The 26,321-nt window shown below is 44.4% G+C and overlaps 1 protein-coding gene across 1 annotated transcript; it reads right to left on the reverse strand.

Annotated features, from left to right (window-relative positions):
• Positions 1-6,023: 6,023 nt before the first annotated feature.
• Positions 6,024-24,879, reverse strand: stard15 (StAR-related lipid transfer (START) domain containing 15). Its single transcript, XM_023797453.2, has 6 exons — positions 24,147-24,879; positions 12,404-12,551; positions 10,152-10,255; positions 9,509-9,626; positions 8,918-8,970; positions 6,024-7,713 (listed from the first exon to the last, which is right to left on the reverse strand). The coding sequence occupies exons 1-6, from the start codon at positions 24,291-24,293 to the stop codon at positions 7,492-7,494; spliced, it is 792 nt and encodes a 263-aa protein (XP_023653221.1). The 5' UTR covers positions 24,294-24,879; the 3' UTR covers positions 6,024-7,491.
• Positions 24,880-26,321: the final 1,442 nt, after the last annotated feature.

The raw sequence follows: 26,321 nt of genomic DNA on the forward strand, positions 1-26,321 counted from the left end.
TTTTTTAAGCCGCTCCCTGCCTTTGCGCTCTTTAAGTGGCGAGTAATAGATGTGAAGGAGCGCCGCTCCGGAGTGAGCGTTTAAGATTTCATCATTTTACTGGTGCTGTGAAATAAGCTCGGGGGGGATGAGAGGGGACAGGGACTCAACCTCATCTTAGACCTGAACTACATGAGTTGCGGGAGATTCGCGAAGGTGCTCATTCCTCACGGGTCCCCTGTTGATGACGTTGTGATTTGAGGTGCCGGCAGCGTGATCCCACACTTTGCAAAAAGCTGATTCTGTTCCAGGGTGATATGATGGTGTTTGACACTCGCCTACAAACTACAGCAGGGTGGCCGACTTTGGTTAGCTGGCTGGCGTGAGATTTTCAATTCGAGACAAGTCTGCACACGCATTTACATATATGTGACTGTTTTATCACCTTGTAAATAATCTCTAGGGTTTGCAAACTGCCCCAACACCTTTGATGTAGCTAATTTTAGGTTTATAATGGAATAATATAGATTTGCCGTAAGATTTCTTGAGCGTGAGAGTCTAAAAGCTTGAGTGTCACGCCAGATGCGTGAGAGTTTGCAGCCCCTGCTACTTATCAGCATCAGGCTGTGTGCGTATACACGGTTGTCACAGATACAAGCATCACTTTGTCCTAATATAAACCCAACTAGTTTAAATACATATCAATTAGCCTTGAGATGCGTGTATTTAATGTCGTGTGCACTCACTTTGCTGAGTTCTAAACGAAACTGGGAATTAATTTACCTAGTATTATTAACGCATTTTTTTAATGTTTGACTTCAGATTTTTAGTGTGTATTATATTTTATTTTATTTTGACGTAATAATGACGCTAATCATTTTCCCCCCCAAGACCCTGACCGCGGTTAGAGGATGGATTGATGATGACTCTTATCCAATTGATGACATGATTAATATTATACATATAATCATTTTATTATGATTATGTTGAGTGAGTCTCTGATCACGTGTAGCTCATATCTGCCAACACCCAGGTTTGTGTGAACCAGCATTTTCACAGTTTGTCTTTCTGAATCACTCTTCTGTCGATCTCAGAAACACGTTTCAGACTCTGCTCACGCAGAGACAGGAAGGGTAATAATGAAGATTGTGAGGGGAAAAAAAGGAAGGTTGACCTCCACAAGCCCATGTAATAGACATACAGAAAGGGGAAGAACAGCTGTGCTCTTAATTACAGCGGCATCAGATGGGAGATTCCAGCAATGTGAGACGGCCCCTACTGGACAACTTAGGATTCATTATTGAACTAAGTGAGGCAGAAGTACAATCTGTTCTCTGATCAGTTCGCATTGATGCCCACATAGCAGGACAGTGTGAGTCCCTGTAGGGTAGAGTTCTCATGCGTAAGTCACAGTGTGAATAGAAGAGCAGAAATGGAAAATCCATACAAGGGAGACCTCCGGGCCCTCATTGTGAGAAATCGAACAACCTCCAGCCCGAGGAGTCTCCTTTCCTTCCGCAAAAACAATTTGACTCTGATATAGACAGGAAGTAAGCCAGATGGGAAACAGGAAGTGTCTGAGACAATACAGATTCTGAGGTGTGGCTCAGCGGGTGAATGTGCACTCAGAGTGCTGGACAGAGCGAGTGTCGCTTGAGCTTCTGAAGCACCAATGTCTACTGAGCCTCCCATTCCAAGGCTGCCTCTTCAAGGGTTTTTTTGGTGATTGAAAATAACGCGTGTAGATTTGCTAATCATGTTAGGTGTCCAAGTAAAACCAAGCTCTAGTGTCACAGGCTGAATGTAAAGTAGATAACCAGTGAATTGAAGTTGCTTTTGAAAGGTTCTCTACTGATTTTATTTTTTTTTACTGTTTTATTTACCTCAGACTTTGAATGTAAAAGTGTATATAGACAAAGGGTAGTCAAAATAGCAGCAAAATCTAATAATATATGTATATCAAGGATCTATTATGGATTAGGCCCATGCTTTACCATCAGAACAGCTACAAGTTTACTGTCATAAGTGTCTCAATATAAGACCATTCTTCAAGCAGTGAAGCCTCCAGTTCTTAAGGCAGGGTTTCTTAACCTGGTAATCAGGGACCCCCAGATGGCCCCCCCTCCCAGCTCCCTGTCAGAGTTCCTGGTAGGAAGCTGGGAAGGAATGAAAATGTGGACTATCTGGCAGGGATCTGATAGGGAACAAAAACGTGGACTTTCTGGCAGTCTTTGAGGACTGAACTGGGAAACACTACTTGACAGCACTTGACAGCATGAAGGAGATGTAAGTCTAGTTTACTTCAAAGTCATGAGGTATTTCTGTTTTTTTGTCCATCCACTGTGTATAGGTGTGTGTTCAGTATATATATAGACATATAGAGACCAATTGACTATGGTGTCTGTATAAGGACCAGATTATACCAGATGCATACGAAAACAAAATGAGTACATGCTGAAGTGTTCTTTATAGATCAAAGCATTAGTTATCACGTGCAAATCTAACATTACGATAACTGAATAATCTGCGTGGTGGCCGACCAAGATCTGTAACTTCGGCAGTCGTTTTGAGGACTGAAAGAGAAGACAAGCCTTGCAAACGATTCTGTTGAGGGATGTTTGTCCTGGTTTTGTGACTACTGTGTAACAACCTCAGGTAAATTTCATGGGATCAGAAATGACATGATATGGCTGAACAAGCAATTGTGAAATTGACTTGGCATCAAATCATTTTCACGGTGAATCTCGTGAGGGTACTTTACTAGATCCTTGCTAACCCCGTGTGGAACCCCCGTGTGATCAGCTCTGTATTTCGTCCGCGTTTCAGTTTGTTTCCCCAGTCCGGACATTGTATTGTCCGTCTGCGGTTTGCCTGCCTTACCTGTAATTAAACCCCGTATTCCCCGATACCATGACGTCTGCGCCTTTGTCTCCATTCCGTCCCCGCTCGGCACGACAATATTATTATAATTAAATGTATTAATGGTTTATTATTAATATTAAAATAATGAATAAGAAATCTTTATTTTAAAATGTATTTTATTATATAATAATAATTACTGTCTATCATTGTCTAAATGTATTTTTACTGTCTAAATATATGTATTCGGTTAGTGTAAACATGCGCGATGCTATCACAGCGAATGCGAGGCTGAGACTGAAGCTTTACCCTTTGTTTCCGCTGAGAGACGTGCCGCGTGACTCATTTCCCCCCGGCGTTCACGGTTTGACTTCTGAGATTCAGATCGAGCTCTAGGTAATTCTTTTTCTAACTGGTTGGTTCAACTTTTAAGAAATTCGAGTTCTAATGAGTTCGAGAACTGAGGTACCACTGTATATGAATTGCTTATCTAGTATATGGTTGCAGTAAGTCTGCAGCCTATCCCAGTATACACAGGCCATGTGGCAGGAGTACCCTGGGTAGGGTTCCTGTCCTTCACATAGCACTCACGCTGACATACTACAGGCTATTTATAGCCACCACTCCACCTAATTGCATGTTTACCACCAGGCAGTAAGGCCAGAATCTGGGGGGTGTTCCGCAAAGCAAGAATTCTCAGTTAGCAGGGTTAACTTAAGCTAGAAGTTGTGATTGGCCGATGGGAATGCTCCTTACTTAAACTCCTATTGGATGATCATTACTTCTAGCTTAAGTGAATCCTGCTAAATGAGAAATCCTGCTTTGTGGAGAAAATTCACTCGTGGGAGTATTACTTACACAAAAATGTTCTAAGGGCAGAAGGAACAATGGTTGGTTCAGAGAGATAAGCAATCAGATTGGGTCAAAGCAACCAGAGAAGGCATGGCCAAGACATCCAATTGGTTGGTCCCACCTCCTCTAGTTCCTTGGACCCACCTTCTCTAGGACCCACCTCCTCTTCAATTTGATTGGTCATCTCTCTGAACCAATCATTGTTCCTTCGGCATGGTAAGTAAAACTTCCATGAGCAGGACATCCACAGAACCGTGGGAACATTAGAATGCCACACAAACACAGCTGGAGGTGGGATCCAAACACAGTCTTGGAGGTTTGAGACAGCAGAACTAGCCACTAAACCATGCCCATGCAGAAACAGCAATGCAACGAATTTATTACTCCAGATACTTCAGTGAGCAGTATCCATCCATCTGTCCATCCATTTTTTATACCTGCTTCTCCTATGTATGGTCTTGGGAGTCCAGAGCCAATCCCAGAGGCCTCAGGCACTAGACAAGGGTCAACCCTGGACGGGGCACCAGCCCATCACAGGGCTTATGCACACCATATGGGCAATTTGGAATTTCCAGTTCACCTTAGCATATTTTTGGACTGTGGGAAGTACCCAGGGGGAACCCCACAATGACACAGGGAGAACATGCAGGTGTGAGGCAGTGATGGTGCCCACTGTCCCATCCTGGGTGAGCAGTATTTATTACCATGGGCAGACTAACTTCTCTGGGGGTTCCAGACTGACATGAGTTATGGGCTCCCTAAGGTGGCCATTTAAGCTATTTTTGGAACTGAAAGAGAAACGAGAGGTGATTAAATACGATGGGCGATAACCTGCTAACCAAAGCGCATCGCACCAGCGGTAAAACCCACTGAACGGGGTGGGGGTGTGAGTTCTGTCGATAAAATTCACCAGATGAGGGGAGGGTGGTATCATGAACAGATCAAATGGCCAAAGTTAAAATATATTATAATATTTTAACCAGAATTGTTATATGAATGGTTTGGAGCGGGCATTTGATCAGCAGGGGCCCAGGGTCATCCACCCACCCCCCCCCAAAAAAAATTCCATCCCTGTTTATTACATTATCTGTTCAGCGGATGCTTTACCTCAAAGCAACATTGTTTCTGAGAAAGAAACATCAGAGAGTCTCTGGGGCATATGGACATAAGGGTTTTTGCTAAAAAGCCCAACAGTGACATCACTCTGCTGACCCTGGGACTTCACCCCGGGGACCTTCTGATTACAGGTATGGTGCCCTAGTACAGTGTTTCCCAACCCAGTCCTCGGGGGAACCCCGGACAGTCCACGTTTTTGCTCCCTCCCAGCTCCCAGCCAATCAGGAACACCGAATACCTGGTACAGGTGCACTGAGAGCTGAGAGGAAGCAAAAACGTGGATGGGGCTCCACGAAGACTGGGTTGGGAAACACTGCACTAGCAAATGCACCACTCTAACCCTGTTCCTGTCAGACACCTTGCAATGTCACCCACTACCTCTTTTCTAAATGTTCTTGAAAAACCTCAGTCTGATTAGTGATATTTGTTTTGTAGACAGTACTTCTACATTTATGCCCACATTGAGCAATTAATGGAAACAACTGAGAAATTACAATCTTTGTTATTATGCAATAAAATGATAACTTAAACTGGGGCTTGATGCATGATACTGACTGGCCCGTGAACGGCTCTGCAGAGGATCTGTAAAGACTGTAGCACAATCTGATGCACAGAGTGCAACTTTAGAAGGAACTTGGCAAGCCAAAATGCTAACTGCAAGCAGGAAACAAACTGCTCTTTTGCAGAAGGTGTCATTTCAGCTCAGACAAGGCCACGGCTAATAAATGACAGCCAACTGCCCAGACTGGTTCCTGTTTATTTCAAAAAGCAGAAAATTATGAAAAACCATACAGATGGATTTTTCTTTTATTCTTCCTGACCAGACAGTTGTTTGTGAAAGCCCAGATGGTGACCTTCCCAAATATTGCCTATTCTGTAAAGAGTATGTATGTCTCAGGGTTGGGGTTAACTTTCACATATTCTAAATGCTGTGACCCCCCTCCCCCTACAAAGGCAGCAGGAAGAAAACAAGAAGAATGCATTGTGTTCTAGCGTCCAGCAGAGTCCTTCCGGTACATAAAAACATTAGCATCAGTGTCCCTCTGCTGTCATACGCTATGACCGTGTGGATGGGGTGGGGGGGGCAGGTCCACTTCTGAGCTCAGCATCAGCCGAAAACACATCAAGTGGGGAGATAATCCATCTAGTTAAGGAAGTGTTAAGTAAACAAACATAGCTATTCTCGGCGAACACAGAAATAGGCCAACTTCCTACTGTTCATATGCACAAAATACTTTTTATTTTGGTCAATCAGGTTCTAGATTTCTAAATCTCTACATGAAGAACGCTACAGCTGTGAACTCTACACACATTCTGTTTATTTTTTTTCACAGTCTTTAAAGTGAAAATCTGTTGCCTAAATTGTGTAAGCTGTTACGCATTTTCCTACAAGTGAAACATTGTGTAAATCACTTGAAAAGTGACAGTATATAAAATGTAGAAGGAGATGAAATACAAAGAATGAAAATGTGTGATATAAGATAACATTATAATAAAAGACATTTGTATGAAACATTATAAATTATATTAGGGTTTTGGTGGGTTAATTTTAGTGGCCTAAAGAAATTTTAGCTAGTAAAAAATACAAAATACACAATAACCAGAATGCAGAGCAAGGCCACAGCACGGAAGCCATTTTGGATCGGCCTGTATTCCGACGGTGGCCCCTGCCCCCCCTTCATATACCTGCCCTAGACATGCTTTGTACTGACGTAACCTTGGAGTTGACATCATCGCCGCATACTGTATGTTCCACGGATGACGAGGAGGCCTTCTTCTGAGACGACAGGTGGAGAGTCTGAAATCCCATCCACTTTCACCCTCCTGCGTTTCATACGCTTTCGGACATAGAACGACAGCAGCTGGTGACCAAACTCAGAGCCCGGGCCATTCCGTCAGGGAGCGGGGGCGGCCGCACAGGAGAGAGCAGAGCTCCTCTGAGGAAGTTCTCTTTCCCACAGCTAAGAAGAAGCTCGTCTCTGCGAATGCCCGTGCCGTTTTCGTGCCTCCTCTTCCCCTCCGCTTCCCCTCCGCCCTCCTGCCGGAGACCTCGCCGGGCCTCCCCACCCTCCTCGCACAAGGCCCCCGCTTCCATTCGTTCCGCAGGGGCCGTTCATCTCCGGGAAACTGATACGTCTCCTTGTCCGGCGGCACGGGGAAAGACAAAAGCCGCAAGATGTGGGGGCCTGTCCGTGGGAGGAGCTTCTGTGCCACCTTTGGGGAGGAGAAAGAAAGGCAAAAGAAAGCGAAGGAGGCACAGGGGAGAAAAGGCTTCTTGCCAGAACGTGGGCGGTTAAGGAGGCACCTTTAAGTGATACCTTCAAAGTCATTTTTTTTTACTGTATACACTGCACTCCACTGAAAGGGAACAGAAAAAAAGCTCAGAAACTTGGCTTCAACTAATCACATGCAAAGCCACAGAGTTGACCCTAGTGTATTTGGGCTGATGTCAGGACCAAATCTGCTTCTCTCCGAGCATGCAAAGGCTAAAGCTATTTCAACATATCGCTAGGAGTTCCTTAAAAGCTACTAACAGGTTCTTATACGGCCCGGACAGGCAAGGAGAGCACAACGTTGCGACAGCAACAGAGGATGTGGAGCAAATTACTTTATTTACAGCTGCACACATGGACACGCACACGTATGTACACGGGCAGGCCGGTGGGCGGAGCCAGCAGCCACGCCTTAGGACAGGACCTCTTCGTCATCGCTATGTTGACACTTCTCCTCGTTCAAACTGCTCTCGTCGATGTTCTCCAGCGAGTCAGCCCGCTGCAGGGTGAGGTCAGCCAGACTGATGCAGGGCAGGGTGTTCTGCTCCGGGTACATCCAAGGCTTCAGGTTGGGGTTGTGCTTCCGCTTCCACTCCGGGTATTTCTGACAGGCCTTGTAGATCCTCTTCATAGCCTGGTAACAAGCAGCAGTCTGAGAGCAATGCAGTAGCACTGGTGGCCTTACCTGGCCCAACAACCTGACACCATGTAAGAGATACGTAGACCAATCATGTTAACAGGTAGATAATATTACTGGTATGTCATTACAAGAACTCACCACCAGGGGGAAGCAAAATTACATTTGCTAAAAGAAGGTACGCATAGTTCTGGAGACATATGAGCAAGTAATGAAAGGGTTTTTTGTGCACGTTCTGCATTTTATAGGCATGGTGTCACGAAGTACACCAAGGGAAAGATGATGATTAATAGACTAGAATACATTATGATTATGTTTCACAACAGAAATTATGTTTTCATTCAAGGTGCTGATGAATTGATTGCAGTGCATGAAGTTTGTTACTTTCTGTTGTTGCCATTCAGCTGCCAAGCAGCCAGAATCAGAGACAGAATATCTGGGCAGATGGTAGGCCTTTAGTATTGTTTTTTTTCTGGAAGCAGGAAGTGCAGCAAGTTTATTTTTTCAGTAACATTAAATTTTCAGAACCGCGGAAAATGACAATGAGAGTGCTCTGCTGTTTTATTCATAAAGATGCGTTATGATAAGGATTGTTTAGGATCTCCATAGGATTCGTGTTTACAGCATAAACATGCTTCCGGGAATCAAACTTTGATGCATAAATGAACTACAGCAGCAAGTACAAGGATACAGTAATGCATCGATTAACGGCGGGGATACGTTCTGAGTAATGCGTCATTAGGTGATTTCGATGTTGTACGGACACCATATAGTGTACTTACACAAGCCTAAATGGTATAGCCTGATACACACCTCAGCTACATGATATAGCATAAATAATGATTAAAAAGTTACATTAAATACATAAAACAGTAACATAGTTGTTTATTATCATTATCGAGTATTATGTACTGAACATAACTGTGTGTGCTATACTTTTATACGCCTGGCATGGCAGTAGGTTTGTTTACATCAGCGTCACCACAAACACGTGGGTAACATGTCACGCTACAACATTATAACAGCTACGTCACAAGGCAATAGGATTTTTTTCAGCTCCTCGTGGGACCACTGTCTTATTCGAGGTCCGTCACTGAACGAAACGTCATTATGCGGTGCAAGACTGTATATCTACTCTCTCACGCAGTCCGTTAGGTAATATGTGCAGCCTTAAAGTATGTGAAGACATGTCTATGGTTACCTTTGGAGCCACAAATTGAGATACTTTATTCACCACCCACTTCGGTAAGGAACCTGCAATAATAATAATAATTAATAATCATAATAATAATAATAATAATAATAATAAATGGGTTTTGCATGATAGCTTTGGAAAAATGCATGGTAATATACTGTAATAATTGGGTGTATTAATTTTAACATAACGGCCATGTGGGGTTGGGGTAAGTTGAGGCTTCTCTGAACACTGCTTCTGGTCTGCGTGGAGAAATTATCTACAGATGCAGAGTTAGACAAACCCCCCCTACCAGCTTCGGTTAAAAGCAAATTAATTAAACATGCATACTGTGGAGGTCATTTCCTAATATGGGGCACTGCGAGCTACTTTGTTTCGCCGAACAAACGTTCAGTCTGCAGTTACTTAAAAAAAAATGCAGCCTCTCCCTCTTTTATTTGTGCACGCAGTAGAAATTTTGTGACCTTCGTCTGAATGCAGAAGTACAAAAGTGTCTATGAAGTATCCACTGATAGCACTTGCTACCAGTCTAATCATTAATAGCTGCAGCTTTCCCTCTGTGTGCAGACTATTCGCGGTGCCGAAATTGCTCTTCACCTTTTGGGTCCACCTGTGTCAGGTAGAAGAGACTACAGGAGTTCTCCCCGTTCGGCTGGATGAGGTAACCCGTTAGGAGAGACACTGCTCTCACGTAGTCCTTCTTTGGTGGATATTGCTGGAAGAGGACAAGTGATAAGTTAAAGATACTAATCTCTCTCTCTCTCTCTCGTACCAGGATTTTGAGATTGCTTTAAAAACTGTATGGTGACCTACAATGGATGGTCCCACAACAGAGGGGTGCCATAAAGGTTAGAACAATTCCCCTGAGTGGTATGGGCCCTGAAAAATTTGGAACGTAATTGGATTAATCTGAATTGGATGCCCAATTTGATATGCTATCATGAGGCCCAAATCACTAGATGCATCCATGCAATAATGCATTATACTGTCGTGCCTGATCACAAACTAGAGTAACGGTGAAAATTAGTTTCCTTTAATGCCCACCAATACAGCACTGACAGAGGATGAAGTTGAAGCTTGCAGTTTAACCAAAGGTTGGCTTTAAAATTACAGGCAAAGTATTAGCACAGTAAGTGCCCATCCACCAGGGGGCGCTGTCCTTTTTGTCCCTTTTGTGCTTCACCCCACTGCCTCCAAAAACCATCTGGCCACTTTGCTGACCCCGGCTTCAGCCACGCACCGGGTGCTTGATAGAGTAGTTGATGATCAGGTAGTCAGTGCCCAGCGGCAGCCAGGACCGCATGGTGACAAAGTCACGATTCTTCAGCGGGCTGGGGCACCTCCCTGGAAGAAAACAGAGACAGCGTAACAGCAACCTGAAGGTGCGCCTTTCTGAAATGTCCGTCAAAGACCTCATTGTCTAGCTGAGCTAAATCCTGATGCTCCGACGCATGTCTTCTTTAGCCAATGAAGTACGAAGATAAGTTTGACTTTGCAAAACAAACATTAAGGTACCGACTGCCCATAAATTTTATTTCTCACAAATATCTATTGAACTGACTCCTAAACCTGAATTTATTATACAGTTCCAACTGGCATTTCCAGTATAATAACATTTAGAATTCAATAGCTTTGAAAAGCTTTGATTGCATCTCCTGGACATAACATCAGGATTGATTAACCTGAGTAATATTCAGTCTCAAATAACACAGCCAACAATCAAACTTAACTCATTTCACCAGGTCCGATTCTTTATAAACCTACGTTTGACTGGACCATCAGATAGTCAATATCTAAGATGCATGAAGCATTACTTCATGAGCAGAGTGATAACATTTTTTATTGAACAGACCGTACTCACCTATTGCTTCGTTCGGAAAGGCAACTACGTCGTACGTAAGGAATACCTGCTCAGTATGCAAGGTAGTTGTTCTTTTTTCAAACTATATGTTTCAGTTTGTTTCAGGCCTGGAGTACTGAGGAGCAGCCGCGCTGATATGGATGCCTTTGTCTTGTTTTTCATAGATGACCTATTGACACCTCAATCACAAAGCTGTAAAACTATGTATGTTCACTGTACGCATTTGTCCACTAATTGGATGCTATTTCTGTTTCGTGCTTGACACGACAATGACCAGGAAGGGATCGCACGAAAGGCAAAAAGAAAAAAAAGGATAATGAAGACTGGAATGAGGTGATCAGTGAGCGTAATGATGTCACCGACCCTGATATCTCGCCCGCCGCGGCTCTTCGCGTCCCGACGCCTCAGATCATTACCGACGACAGCACACCTTGTGAAAGTTACCCCGGGGGCAATTTAAGTCTCATTGATTGCCCTGCCATTATAGTGTCCGCTGTAAATCAGAGGCAAGCGTAAACCCCCTTCCCCCCTGTCCTTTCCCCACAAGTTATGGTCTTCATAAAAACACCAAGACATTCAACATAGACCACTTTAGTACCCAAACAAATGCCAGCCAAGCAGTGAAGAGAGAATGTATGATCGCCCTTTATAAGTGTGTTCAGTTGCTTTCTTAAAAAGCAAATTATTAATTATTATTTTTCTGCCCACAGCTGATGGTTCGTGCCTTCCTCAAGTCCAAGCTGTTTGCTTGCACCTTGACAGGAAATACCACGTTACGCAGCACGTGACTCAGTGGGCTAAGCCTGTGTGCCTGTAACCAGAAGGGTGCCAGTTCAAACCCAGCACGCCTGTGGGTCCTTGAGCAAGGCCCTTAACCCCCAGCTCTCTGAGTGCTGTTATGGGTGGCTGCCCTTCACAGACAACTTACTCTACAAAAGAGCAAGGTGAGGGAGGTGTAAAGACAAAGTAACACAGTATTTCCTGTCAAGGTGCAAATAATAAAGTATCAATTATTATTATTATTACTCAAGTTTACGCAAATATATGTTGTGTGAGGTGAAACCGTGGCACCAGTTGAACATAATTTACGACATGCTGTCTTAGTTGTGGCGGAACTGTGCACGGCTATAGACAGGATGGAAGGAGAACAGAGAAGGTCATGAGGCCTTCCTGAAGGAGAATAAAGAAAAACTTCCCACAGAAGCCTTTGTGATGTCATTAGATGGCCTTCAAATCCACACCTCATCCAGATAAGACTATGAAACACAGAAGGCATCCATTTATTATACCAAGGAAGAACCGATGACTTAGATTTCCTTTGACAAAAGCGACAATGATATGTCACCACAGACCAATCACACATGTTTGAATGATCGTGTTTCTGTCTGTGGGTATCTAATGCTTTTCTGATTCTGACAGAAGCTTGCAAGACATTGCATGTTGACATGGAGCGATTTTCCTGAGGTGTGAAAATTGTGTTGGGCTGTATGGTACGGTATAGATATGTCACCAAAAATGCCCAGGAAGGTTTGGGAAGGATTATGAGGCTATGGATAAGAAGGTGGCAAAAAAAAACAGCTCCCCTAGTGGTCAGCTGCTTAACTACAGCAATGGCACCCCCCAATACTCACAGGAGTAATATCCGACGTCCGCGTTGACAGTCAGCCGCCCGATGTCGAAGGTGTCGATCATGTTGGTGTCCCATTTCTTCCGGTAGCTTGTGTCATGGAGGACGTCGTACAGAGTCTCCGCTGTAACATCCTTGCAGATGATTTTCATCTAAGAAAACACACACCATGATACTTTCAGTTAAAGTCTTCCATTAAAGTAACTAAGTTTTCATTTTGGAAAGTTCTGGGGCACTACACTGCGATGCATTTTTTGGCAAGAGTCTAACAGCTGTGTCTGTATTTAGTCCCACTGGCACATGTGATTTTGCCAACTCAAACTTCAAATTGAGCAGAATTATGGGACGGATTAATTGTTGATTCAGCGTACCACACATAAATATTTCTGCCCTGATAAGCGGTATCTAAATTATGCTGATGTCATTTTTTAAGTGTTACCAAACCTTTTTTTTTCCACAGGACAATTGGAGACTTACGCAGAGAAACTGGCAACTGGTCAAGGATTATCAGATGGGTCGGGTTTCTGGTGCTGATCCTGCCACTAACCCCCCCGATACACCCTGATTAATTAGCACCACTAACCCTGGTGCACCCTGGGTAAGACGTGCTGTGACACCTTGTCCAGCGGCTGAAGGACATTGACACCTTCAAGTTCCAGCCTCATTTCAGATTTGAAGGTTGACGGCCATATTTACAAACACATTGCAAAGTGATTTATTTATTTGTTTTAAATGCTGAGATTTCTTGGCACACAGAACACATGTTCATAAGCAATAAGCTTTTGCAAATACTTTCATCAGCACATCTAGGTCCCTTCACTGCTCTCCTTCTGGGCTGCATCTACCTTTTCAGGCAAAGATTTACTTTGAAGGGTCCCCTGCCAAGAAAACTGATGATCATTTCACTTTCTCTGCAATGATGGTAATTCAGGGGCCTGTTCTGTCAACAGCTGCCTGGTTTGCCTATATCTGAATCCGCCTCTGCTCTCCATAAGCAGCAGAACACAAAATAATCATAAACGTTAAGCTGAATCTCAATTTCATCACAGGTGGTGCATAACTAATTAAAAGCTTCTACAGTCATGGTATGCAGACATTAGCTCTCCACACACATCTACCTGGGGGGCACAGAGGGTAGGAGTCCATGATGTCGTTGTGATATGTCATTGAGGTGCGGAACATTACCATCTCTGTGTTTCTTACTCATTTTAATGTACATTGTGCCGATTGTGAAATACGCATTTATGGACATTTGAATTATCTGTGTGAGACATGCATGAGAAAAGGGGAGATGAGACACAGAGGCCAGTATGTCAACAGACAAGTGTGATGGTTTCGACCTGCGGACATTCATAGGTTGGGGTTCCGAGCTACAGACAGAAACACGCACTCTCCCAGCTAACAGGGAACATTCCAAGAACTTTAGCCAACGTTACGAGAAGGTTCTTACTGTAACGTTAATGGAAGGTTATTTCCATGTTTTACATTGTAACAAAAGTTCTGTCAATGTCAGCATAACATTATTTCTTGAATATCTTTTTAGCACAAATAGTGTTGAAAAATGTTGTTTTATAATAAAATATTATTTTATAAAAGTGCCATTTTATAAATTGCTACAGTGTTACCTGCTGCCCTACCATGGCCTCCATTTGTTTTTATGCTATTAGACTTAGTAGTAGTAATAGTGTGATACTGTTCTGAGAACATCAGAGAAAGTGGACACTATGAACGTTTCCATACCTTAATAAGAACATTTAATTCGTAAAACGAAAATTTGTTAGCATGGTCTACACCTTTGCAATCCGTTGCCGAATCACACAGACAGTGTTGATTACCGTTATTTGGCGCCATAAAGATCAGGAATCCGTAAATTCTGTTGCTAAATCCAATACACTAATGTGGGGAGTTGGATTCTGCTTAGCTATGGTAACGTTGGCAGGTGCGTCACGGAATCGCCAGTGAGGCGTTTTTTTCAAGGCGCCGCAGCCTGACCAGCACAAAACCTTAGCACAGCAGTCGGGCTTAAACGAGGGTCCGTGTGCAAAAAATCCAAACAGAAAAAGGACTTTCCCAGAACATTTCATTCATTTGATGCAGCTGGACTGTTTGACTGTGTCTCTGGAAATGCCCACCTGCTTAAGAAGTGACCTTCGCTGCAATATGCCCCCGTGCAGATGACAACCAGACGGGCACAGGACTAGGAAGCTTAATTCCTGGTAAAGGGCACAGAGCCACAAACGCAGGGAGCAAGAAACAAAGGCTGTTTTGGAAAGAAAACCAAACAAACGTGAGCACAGCCCACTCAAGCAATTAAACGCGATGTGTGTGGTTCAGCAGGCGCTGATATCACCTTACAAACGGCAACGCAGTAAAAACAGACATGGAGCGGAGTTCACGACAAACAATGAACAGATGGACTGAATCAAAACAAACCTCTAGCCTTCCTGAGATGGCCACTCCCCCCTCTGACATCACCCTATTCCCAACACTTGCTGTTTAGTGTGAAAAGCCAGTGTACTCAAAACAAAAACACAAGCAACAATCTGGTAGCACCTGATCCTCATTTAACTCATAAACATCTAGACTGGCATCTCGATTCTAAACAGACACCAATTATTTGGGACTGCAAATTCCGTTTGAAGACCACTGCTGTGCATTTATGAACACTTCAGGTTGAACACTTTCTGCATAGCAGTGATAATTAAGGGAAGAGAGAAATGATTCTCCATTCTCATAATTTACATGTAGCCGGGGGTGAAGAAGCGAGAGCAAGGATGCTGAATCATGATCAAGTGCAGCCAGTGTGCTCTGGCATCGTGGGTAATTTGGGCAGTCCATTAAGTAGAGAGTGAAAGCATGGATGGTTCATAGAGCATGGTCTCTAAGCTTTGCAGCGTCTGGATTATTTCAGAGGTCATACTAGATGAGGACAAGGGGTACAGATGAATGAACTTCACCAAGAGTACAGGGATGTATATGACTGAGGTCAAAGATTCACCATCTGAACGGCAGTGGTTCCATTAACATCTTCAGTCATACTGCAGAATCAATTCCGTTATAATGGGAGTCCATATTTAGCTAAACTTGCCCAGCAGCATATCAAGTACACAGTGAAATACCATTTCCTTCGGGCCTGCTAGGCTGGTACTCGTAAATAGAAATACAGCAAATTAATGTAGAACATCCACTACTGTGTAACCTCCACCACACAATACAATACAATATAATTATAAATGTACTGTACCACACTGGGCTGAACGAGTGGCAGACACGTGATTATCCTGTGCTGTGTGTTCCTGCACACGCCAGATGTAGAACATTCTTTTCCTCGTGCTCCGAGGTTCCGCGGCAGTTTCTAACATGAACATGCTGTGCTAAACCTCGGCTGTGGCCTTAGATCCCATCACTCTGCCACACCAGCACCCAAGTCTGAAGGGTGCTACATTTGTCGCTTCCCGACAAGCCATTTTTAACACTATTATCAGAGCGACTGAAGGAAAAAGGGGGGAAGCCAGACTAAAGGATCTTTTACAGAGATATGAGTTATTTACTTCCAACTTGTTGTTGTCCTGACGCGTACTGCACTGGATTTCACGTCAGTCAGTCAAGGGAACCAACAACCTGAATATTTTCAGTATGCTTTCTTTCTCCACATTTGCATAACTCAGGTGTTTGTGTGGAAAATTAATTATTGCCCCATTATATAAGACAACTATAACACTACTACACTATAACAATGTAACAATGTATATAATTGTGATACAACAGGTACACAAACTACAAAGAGCCATGTGAGAAAATCTATGACGAATTACTCTCCACATGAACAAAAGAGCACTTTTCTGTAAATAGTTTTGTTTCATCTGTGTCACATGTTGCTAAGTTTCACTGCTGAAAAGCGGTATGATGTTATTAATAGCATGTTTTCTAATTAATAGCCTTTTTCCTAAGGTTAAATGCAGGTATGCAGCGCTTCAAAGGAGGCTCAGGAAAGCCCACATGTTTTTTTTAAATAAAGATTTGAGCGATTTCAGAAACTTTTCGTTCAGTGAGGGTATCGTATCCCGCTTTCCCATCAACAGGTTGTCGATACCTGCTAATGGGATTTGCACCAAACAGAGTTTCATTGTATGACATACAATGACAATAAAGAATCTATCTATCTATCTATCTATCTATCTATCTATCTATCTATCTATCTATCTATCTATCTACCGACAACAAGCAGAGGAGGGCTAGAAGAGAAGGAGGCTGGGTGCGAGACACACACACATACGCACGGAAAAAATGGATCAGGGCTAGAACACCAATTCTTTTTTTCCACATTGAATCCCTATCCGCAGGGTAGGCTTTCACTGTGAATGCAGAGCCCCGCAGTCCAGCGCGGACTAGTGAACGCCAGATGCAAGGCGATCGCGTATTGTCCGAGATCGACCGGCTACCACCATACGTAACCCTACCCCCATCCGTCCTCTGGCAGATTCATTATTCATTACACCCCCTCCACCTCCCCCCCCCCACCCCCTTGTCTCCGAGCAGCCTCCTGACACGAACCTTATCTCGGTCAATGGACAGTTCTTAGAACAATCAATAATTCATGAGCTCAGGGGCTCATCACAAGGCCTCATAAATTATGAAAAGACGTCTATTATAATTGTTTTGCTTTCTCAGTGTTTGGGGACCAGTATCTGTTTTTATCCTGTCTTCTCCCCCCCCCCCCCAGAATCTCTCCGTCTGATTTTTTTTCCACATCAGGCCCTGATCTGGTCCTGCTCTCCCGGGTCAGCGAGAGGTCTCCCCTAACCATGTCTTAGCGATACCTGCCTGACACCGATTGGCTGAAGATACCCGGGTTTCAGCTTTAACCGCCTTACGGTGTCACCGCCGTTTTCCACTGTGAATTTTTCACAGCAGCTCCTGAGAGGGAGGCTGGCAGACCTCCCGCTTCTAACGCCGAACCCGATCGCTAATGCTAACGCTAAAGGAGCACGGCTGTTCCGGACATTAGTACTGCAGAAAGGCACGGCGTACTGACTGACAGCACTAATGCTAACGCTAAAGGAGCACAGGCCTACCAAACTCTGCTACTCAGCAAGTGTCCATTATCCCATACTGCATGACCCTGCTAAAGCTAACACTAAAAAAAAACATCTGCCTACAGATCACCGGTGCACCATGAAATTTCCTCTATCCCTCAATGACCGACCCTGACTAATGCTACGGTCAGCATCTGTTTTTTTTATCCTAGCGTTTTCAGTTTTGTTCTGTTGAATGTGCACCTTTTTTACTGGTACATAAATAATAGATCAGGCCCTATGATGGCTTGGGCTGCGATGCTAATGAACAAGGCTCAGGGCTGCGAGTACTCACACCTGCGGGACAACCAGCGGACATCGTAACTGCTGGCAGCTGGAGCAGATGTGATATGTAAGCACAGCCCGCCTGCTGCTCGACATGGCGCAAGACGGAAGGAACACGAGGTAAAGCGAAGGAAGCGGATAGGCAAACACGCAACGATAGATGGAAACTGCCATGGGGACGCATGTAATCCGCTACAAAAGTGACGCATTCGGCGGTAACCTAGCCCACACGCCTAAGCTTAGAAAATACTTCCCTCGCAAGCCCAAGGAGTGCTGTTGATGACAAGGTCTGTTACCATGTGACAGCATGTCCCCTTATGTGACGACTACTGTGTGCCACACAAGAAGACCAAATTAATTTCACAAGGATCAAATTTGGGCCTGTAATGCCTGAGTAAATGCCTTGCATGTGACATCACCTCTAATTTGGCTGCGAAGGAATAATAATCCACTGCAAATATCATAAACTTACTGTGACGGACTGGCACCCCGTCCAGAGTACACCCTAGCCTTGTACCCTATGCTGCACAGGGGCAGACTCCAAGCCTTCCGCAACCCCCCCCCCCCCGCCCCGGCAAGCCTGAGCAGGATCAGTTAGAACAGGGGGGTGGGCAATCTTATTGAGAAAGGGCTTTTTGTGGGTTTTTCGGGTAACTCCCTAAACAGATCATATCCGCAAAGGGCCACTACGTATGCAGCTCCCTAATTAGCTCACTAATTAGAGGACTGACTGGCTGAAGAGTCCCCACACCTGGGTTTGAACAGCTGACCTGAAGGTTACCCCAAAAACCTGCATAGACACCAGCCCTTTGCGGATAAGACTGCCCACCCCTGAGTCAGAAGCATGAATTGATGTCATAAATATAGCTGATTTCCAAGTGGCACTGGAATTCCCGACGTTATTTTTAAATGCTCAAGGATGCAATGTTAACATTCATGATCTTTGTGAGCAGCTATTGCATCGTCAAGTTGGAGAGAGTTCCCTGGTCGCTTTTAGTGTCTCGCTCATCTTTAACCACCATTTATACACTGCGGGGGGGGGGGCACACTGTGTGATGTACCTTTACAGAGCTGGGGGCAGTGCTTCTGACCTTCAAAGAAGATGAAAGACCCAGCGTTCACTGTGACTCCATAATGTTCAGGTTCATGGCCTCCTTGTCAATAAGCGTCGGCAGCATAAAGCTGAATGGCTTTGATGTCTCCCTTTAGGAAAGCCTTCTGGAGACCGTTAGCCACCTTCGCAACAAACAAAAGTGTTTACATCAAGTATGGACTGCTGGGAAAGCCATTCGACCATCCACACCACCCATAATACGATCCCTCATGCTTTTAGAAGCATTACGTTAGTGTGACAAAGGTCTTATCTAGGGTGTAATTTGCATACCTCCTTCCTCATTAGTGTTTCTCTTCAGGCAAAATAACAGTTGGCTATATCACCTGATTGATTTACATTTAAAAATAGAAATATTATCAGAATGATATTTTGCTGGGAAATTCAACTGGGATACAAAATGGTGCCTTAAATCCGCAGACTGCTTCTCAGGCAGTGCCAGGGGGCGCCGTGTCACTTCTGCAGCAGAAATGCACGCTTCCCTGGTCTCCCTTTAACACCCAGGAGCATGAGTTTGACCTGGGAGGAGCCCTGCTTTACAAACTGGAAGCCGCTGACCTCATTATTTCAGAGGGGCCGTAACTTACATGGCTTTTGCTGAGGCGTGTTTCTCAATGGGCCACTGCTTCGTGTTGTGTCTGCTGGACTCGGTCCAGTGGCCGGATGCGGCGCGATTAGTGTGGTTAGAGGTCGATGAACGTGAACATGTAGAAACACAGCTTGAGTGGCATCAATGCGCAGCTGGTTCCAATCGAATTTAAACTGTCGAAAACATACATTACTGATTTTCCATTACTAATTTTTTTTTTTTACTGTAGACAACAGATGGGAGAATGAGGGCAGAAACACGTCATATGGCATTTTGCAAACATAAGTACAGTTAAGTGCATAAGCATATACTCGCAGGCAGATCTCTGCATAGTAACGTACATAAGCATACTCGCAGGCAGATCTCTGCATAGTAACGTACATAAGCATACTCGCAGGCAGATCTCTGCATAGTAACGTACATAAGCATACTCGCAGGCAGATCTCTGCATGGTAACGTACATAAGCATACTCGCAGGCAGATCTCTGCATAGTAACGTACATAAGCATACTCGCAGGCAGATCTCTGCATAGTAACGTACATAAAAATACTCACAGGCAGATCTCTGCATGGTAAAGTGCATAGACATACCCAAAAGCAGTACTCAGTAAATGTTATATCCTCTAGGGCAGAGGTGACCAATCTTATCTGCAAAACATCAGTGTTTATGTAGGTTTTTGGAATAACCTTTAGGTCAGCCGTTCAAACCCAGCAGTGAGGACTCTTCAGCCAATCAGTCCTCTAATTAGTGACCTAATTAGGGAGCTGCATATACAGTGGCCCTTTGCGGATAAGATTGCCCACCCCTGCTCTAGGGGCTCTAATGTGTATTTATTCCTGCTGGCATTTTGACCTCTGTGTGCATTGGCGGGGGGGGGGGGGGTCTCTCCCCATGTTATAAAAACAAAGGGCATGTGAGTTGTGCCCTATTCTGTAACGGTGGATGTGACTGGCTGCGGCATTTGGGTCGCTGCCTTTGGTGTGGGAGACAGGAGTTTGAGAGACCCCCCCCACAGAAATTACTTTTCTATTTCAGAAGTGGGATAATAACACCTACATTAGACAATCCTACAGGTCAATACTGTGCATCGTCACTCAAGCTCTGATACAAGATCAGCCCACTGGGCCTCAATGGCTTTGTGCAGGCGGCTGCAGTATACTGCCCCACAAAGGCAGAATGCAGTAACTACACCAACACTGAAGCTGGGAAAAAAGGGCTTCATAGTTTATTAACTGTCCACTCCTATGTGTAGTAGGTAGGATATTGACAAGCATTTTCTTTAAAACCGACAACGCCTGAACTAAGATATTTTATCACAAAATAAGACTGAACCCAAGAGACCCAATTTGGGTCATAGCTCATTTCTGATGAAATGTGCAGTGTTTTGTAGGTGTTTTGTAGGGCAGTGTACTTAAGCGTGAGAGGCCCCAGTTTATGTGCTATTAGCTTAGCCATCTTTGGGGTGCGAGTCCTGGGATTGCGTCTAACTCTGGGTCCTCCCAAGTCGCTGCAATGCTTTGGCCTAAATACCGACATTCTGGGTTAGAGCTAGATGTAGATCTGGGGCAAATAAAGCCAGATTATAAAAACGTAAGCCGGCTAGCACTGGATTTCAGATAATAATGCAGGTGTCATATAATCCAGTCACAAAAGGATCATGCTTTGTAGGAGCTGTTAGACCTCCAGTCTCTGATAAAAATGGAAAAAAATTTAGATGTGCTTTTTATCAGGACCTTCAGTGGCATCTCAGAAGTTATACTGAAAGTTAGCTGGCTCTAATACTGAGATGCTACTGATATCCAGAAGAGGCCCACTGGAGAGCCAATTCCAGTATAGCACAGCAAAACACGCAGCACAGGATGCCAGTATGACCAGTTCAGAGAAGCCAGTTTTACGCTACATTTTATTTATTTATCCAAAGCAATGGACAATTGGGAGGGCAGGGTCAGGCGGCCCCAGGAGCAACTAGGGGCTGAGCACTCTGTCCTGTGGCCTAGCAGTGACATCACTCTGCTGACCCTAGGATTTGAACTGGTGCCCTTCCAATCCCAGACACAGTGTCCTTAGGCGCAGAGCCACACACTGCCATTTGCACGTAGAGCGGAGGCAGCATTCAAACCCCCATCACTGGAGAGGCACTGCAGCAGTGCTGCTCACTGCGCTGCCATTCCACCCATATCTGTATAGGTTGCCCTCAAAATAAAAGCTGCATGTTCAGGTTTTGGGGATTTTAGGATTATCTTCTGTATTTAGCCGCCTAGCCGGTTTCTGTATCTGCTTCCGGAGTTTAGCAGTCACATGTACACATTTAGCAGATGCTTTTGCCTACAGCGACATAAATATGAGGCAAATAGCACATCACAAACATACAGCACAGGCAGCTTAACACGCTGTCGTGGTATAAGGTTTAAAACGGCCAGTCCGGCCATTAATAATCTAATGTGAGGCTACATGTCCTCTTTTTGGCTGCGGCGTTAATGGTAACCCCAGCAACAGCGATGCTCTGCCGGATAAGGAGAGAGACACGTATGCCGCGGCAGGCCGGGGGCCGGCGAGACGCCCACGCCAACACTGGCGCCCCCTCCCCTTTGGGGACACTCTTCGCCTGCGAGTGGGAAAGGAGGTCGAGGGGGGTTCCGGAATGAACAGTAAACGCGCCTGTTCTCCCAAGCCACTCCGCCCACCGCCTCCCACTCTGTAATTACTGACAACCAGTCAGGGAATCCCCGCAAGACCCAGATCTGTTGTTCTCCAAAGCTCTCGGCTAAAAAAAACAACCCCCACACCCCCTAAAAAGGGAACATTAATAAGGCATCTACTTCCTCAGCGTTCATATTGCAACCCCTCCTGAAAAGAGTCACACGAGATTAACACTCTGATGAAGCGGAAGATTGTATAAAACTCTCTTATTACTACTGTACGAGGCCTGACACTTATTTTGACACAGTATCTGTATAGTGTACTACGCATATGTTCATTTACAATTCACCGATCAATGACTAATACTGAATGGTATATATTGATTTGTGATTATTTTACACTGATTGCTTCTACACACAATCAAGGTGTTTCTGGGCCTATTAAGAGATAAATGACCCGTCTCGCTCCCGGGTCAGTCTACAGAACCCAAAGGCTGCTTCTTAACTCAGCTGCATCTAGTTCATACAACTTAATATTTATCATGTGGTGTAAAAATAAAGAATTCTCAACCGCATCTTAGGCCTGAGCTGTTGTGGGAATGGTCTCAAATATAGTTTTAACTATAGTCTGACAGCATTTGTGAAAAGTGTTGCAAACATTTGGTGCGTAACTTAAAATCAAAGTGCCAGCTTTCTTTCCAAATGACCAAAGCGGAGATGTTGGCAAATGAAAAGAAGGTCAGTTCCAGGCGCTGCCAAAAAAAGAGAAGATAAGCCGCATGAGTGAAAATGTATTCAATTAAAGTGAAAAGTATTGTTCTCCCAGTTTCCTTAGCAACAGGCCTTCGGTGTAATGAGGAGCACATTCCTCTGATTTTACTACAGTGTTACTATCATTTTAAAATGATCAGGAGTCTTCATCAGCTATTAAGAAACTTTGTAAATATGTTCTAGTTAAAATCTAATTTCCTGAATTTGTACAGAATGAATCAACATACAAGAAATGTTTAGTCTTGTTCTTTTGAAAAATTGATGCATCATATTATCTGCAAACTATGACATTATTAAAACATTAAATTATTAAAATAATTGCATTATAGTGCCATTGGTAAAAGACGTCTGGCATTACAGTTTGCATCACTGGCAAATGCAGATTGCTTGGAATACAGTGATTTCAGGCAAGTTCAGACTTCTAAGGCAAATTCTAATACAGACAAATGATAGATAAGGTTTCCTTTTCATACAAAAGAAACAGGGTAAGTGATTGGAAGATGGATGGATGGATGGATTGACAGTGCTGTGGAGACAGGACACCTCATTCCTGGTGCCTTTAACACAACGTGCTAATAAGTGTGTAGATATTACGCAGGTGGCTATTAGATGTCTTTACTCGCAGCAGAGTATTCCAAATCTGTGTAACTGCAATTGTTTTATCTGATGTTAACGTCTTATCACACTCATGCATTGAGTATCAATGCTGCGTTTAAGCAAAACGCCAGGGACAGCAGCATAAAAAAGTGACATCGATTCTTCATTTGCATAAAAGTTAATGACCCAGTAAAGAGCGCCACAGACCATTTTATAGGCTTAGGTTATAATATTACACTGCTGTAGCCTATGCACGAATGAATATTGCATACGGTCGCCTTGTGAAAATCATATGCCTTTCTATACGTCAAAGATAAAAGATTTTGATGGCTTCGCCTAATTATACAGATATTACACTACAGTAAGTGTGTGTCAATACAATCAAAGAGAACTTACCTACTTAGTCGTCTGACAGGAAAAGATATGCATTACAGTACAGGCAGTCACTCGACTCACTGTATCATGAAAATGATTTTTGAACTCATCAATAACTTCTAATTATCGTAATCTTATTGCATTTTACGACTTGATGACTGTTCAATTGTGTTTTTACAGTTCTTAATGTATACCACAGATACCGAACCTCCGATATGCGCTCCGAACTTGTCTCAGTACCCCGCACTGCAGTGCCCGCGTCCCCACAATGTAAAGCCGGTAATAAAGGACGAAAAGCGCTTGCCTTGAGCTTCTGGACAGTCTCAGAGTCCTCGTCTCTGCACCACACCGTCACCCCTCCCTTGTTGTACCGGATTATCCATCCCTCGTGGTTTTCGCACTGCTCCTTGAAAGCGGAGAAAGCGGAATCGTCCGGGATCTGCAGCGGCATTCCGTCGGCTTTACACGGCGAGCACGGCAGCGCGGGGACCGACCAGATGCGCTTCTGCTTGTCTGTACTGGCAGGTGTATTGGGTTTTATCCAAACTATCCCTCTCCCTCAATTACTCAGTCCCACGTCTGTGTTGACGCTGTTACATAAACGGCTTCCACTCTGTGCCTGTTGGTCCTCGTAATCAATTGAAAGTGTTTTATTCCGGTTGTATTTGCGTGGCGCTTTTTGCTCTTTTAAATCCCTCTCCTGCAAACCAGATCTCGCATGCAGATAACTTTTTTTTCCTGGCCGTCTTCTCTGCGCCCTTTATAGCAGGTGCGCCGACATTACTGGTGGGTTGAGAAGAGCGCATGTCCCTTGTCACCTGTCATGCAAAAGCTATATAGGCACGGCGTCGTGTTACTATTATTCCGTTGCTCAGGTGAGGTAGTCATTCGGTCAGACTTCGTGAGGGACGCGGATCGCATGTCATGTTTGTTCTGCTACAGTGGATTTTCTTTCTATGGTTATTTGTTTGGCCGCTTTTGTGAGTAGCTGCAATATAAGTACACAGCTCAGGTTGCGCGACGTGTCTTTAGACCGACTCTCGCATCACTGGTCATTGTCCCACTGCCTCTCATTGCCGTTTCTTCTGTTTCTCCGCCAGAAAACCTATCCCATGGGTTGGGGGGTTGGGGGGGGGGTTAATGGCGTCGACGTAGAAGGACTCCAGATCTCAGCTAGCTTCGGTTATCCGACGCCCAGCGTCGGTCCAGGCTGTAGTTCACAATGGGGCGCTTTCAGGTCCCGTACTGATCGTAGGTGCTGAGCTGTGACACTTGCGCACCAATCCAGGTGAAATAGGACACGTCCCGGGACCTAGAAGGTTGCATCTCCGCATACCATGTGTTTATTCAAGCATTTAATCGGTAATGCACATTCAACGGGACTTATTTTATATATCGGCATGGACCTATTGTCGTGCTTAGCATCTGCTTTTACGGGTCGTTATATCAAGATCATTATTTATTAGCAGTTGATGGAGATGAGAAACATAAATAGGTCGGTCTACGGCAGTAACTGAAAAACTACGCAATGTATACACATTCCTGTGGATACTTAGGAGGACCATTGAATCTTAAATGATTTTTTCCAAATGCTAATTTGCAAAATTGCTTGCTGATCACTTTTATGAAGCTTTTGCATTTAAAAAAGTTATTAGTTTAGTTTAATTGGTTTTTTCATAAATTTGCGTTCTTAACCAAGATGCTACTTATCTGTTGCCGTGGTGATTCGTACCCTATTAACAAATGTGTGCTTAACTCTGGATTCTTCAGTGAAATTCCAAGGCTTAAGTTGACCCCATTGGGGATGGTGACCTTAGGGCAGTCGAGAGATTTTCATGCCTTAATGATGTACGATTTAGAGCGGGGATCCTCAATTCTGGTCCTGGGGGGGACAGAATCCAACACAGTCTGCAGATTTCCCTGCTCAAACACATCTTAATCAGCTAATTACCAGGTTTAGTAGGTTTGTCTGAGAAGGGAAATCTGTAAACTGTGTTGGAATGTGGCCTTCCAGAACTGGAACTGGGGAAATCTTATCTAAAGCTATGTTGTCTGTATAGCTTGAGCTCCTGGATCTCCGGGGCTGTTAGAGGACTATGGATACCCTCGCAGATTCACTTTATAGGTGCCGCTGAATACAAAAATTATACAAATTTTACTGTGGCATACAACCCCCCCCTGCAAGAAGCTGGACTACAATCAATGAAAGATACCAGGAGGAACAGGTGTGCCCAGTCTGGAATAGGGTTACTGGGACCCGCGCCTGAAACCAAGCCTGGGGGTGGAGGCTGCCAGCAAGCAGCTGGGTGGCCGGGCCACCCACAGACCCCGGTCAGGCTCGGCCCGAAATGGCCACGTGGAGCCAACTCACAGTCTCACCACCCACAGGGTGAAAGGTGGAGTTTTGGGTTCAGTGTCACTTGGGCAGCAAGCTTGAGCAGCCATGTCCAGGATGGATCGGACCTTGGCAGCAGTCACT

This window comes from Paramormyrops kingsleyae, chromosome 10 (genome assembly GCF_048594095.1).
Source record: "Paramormyrops kingsleyae isolate MSU_618 chromosome 10, PKINGS_0.4, whole genome shotgun sequence".
NCBI lineage: Eukaryota > Metazoa > Chordata > Actinopteri > Osteoglossiformes > Mormyridae > Paramormyrops > Paramormyrops kingsleyae.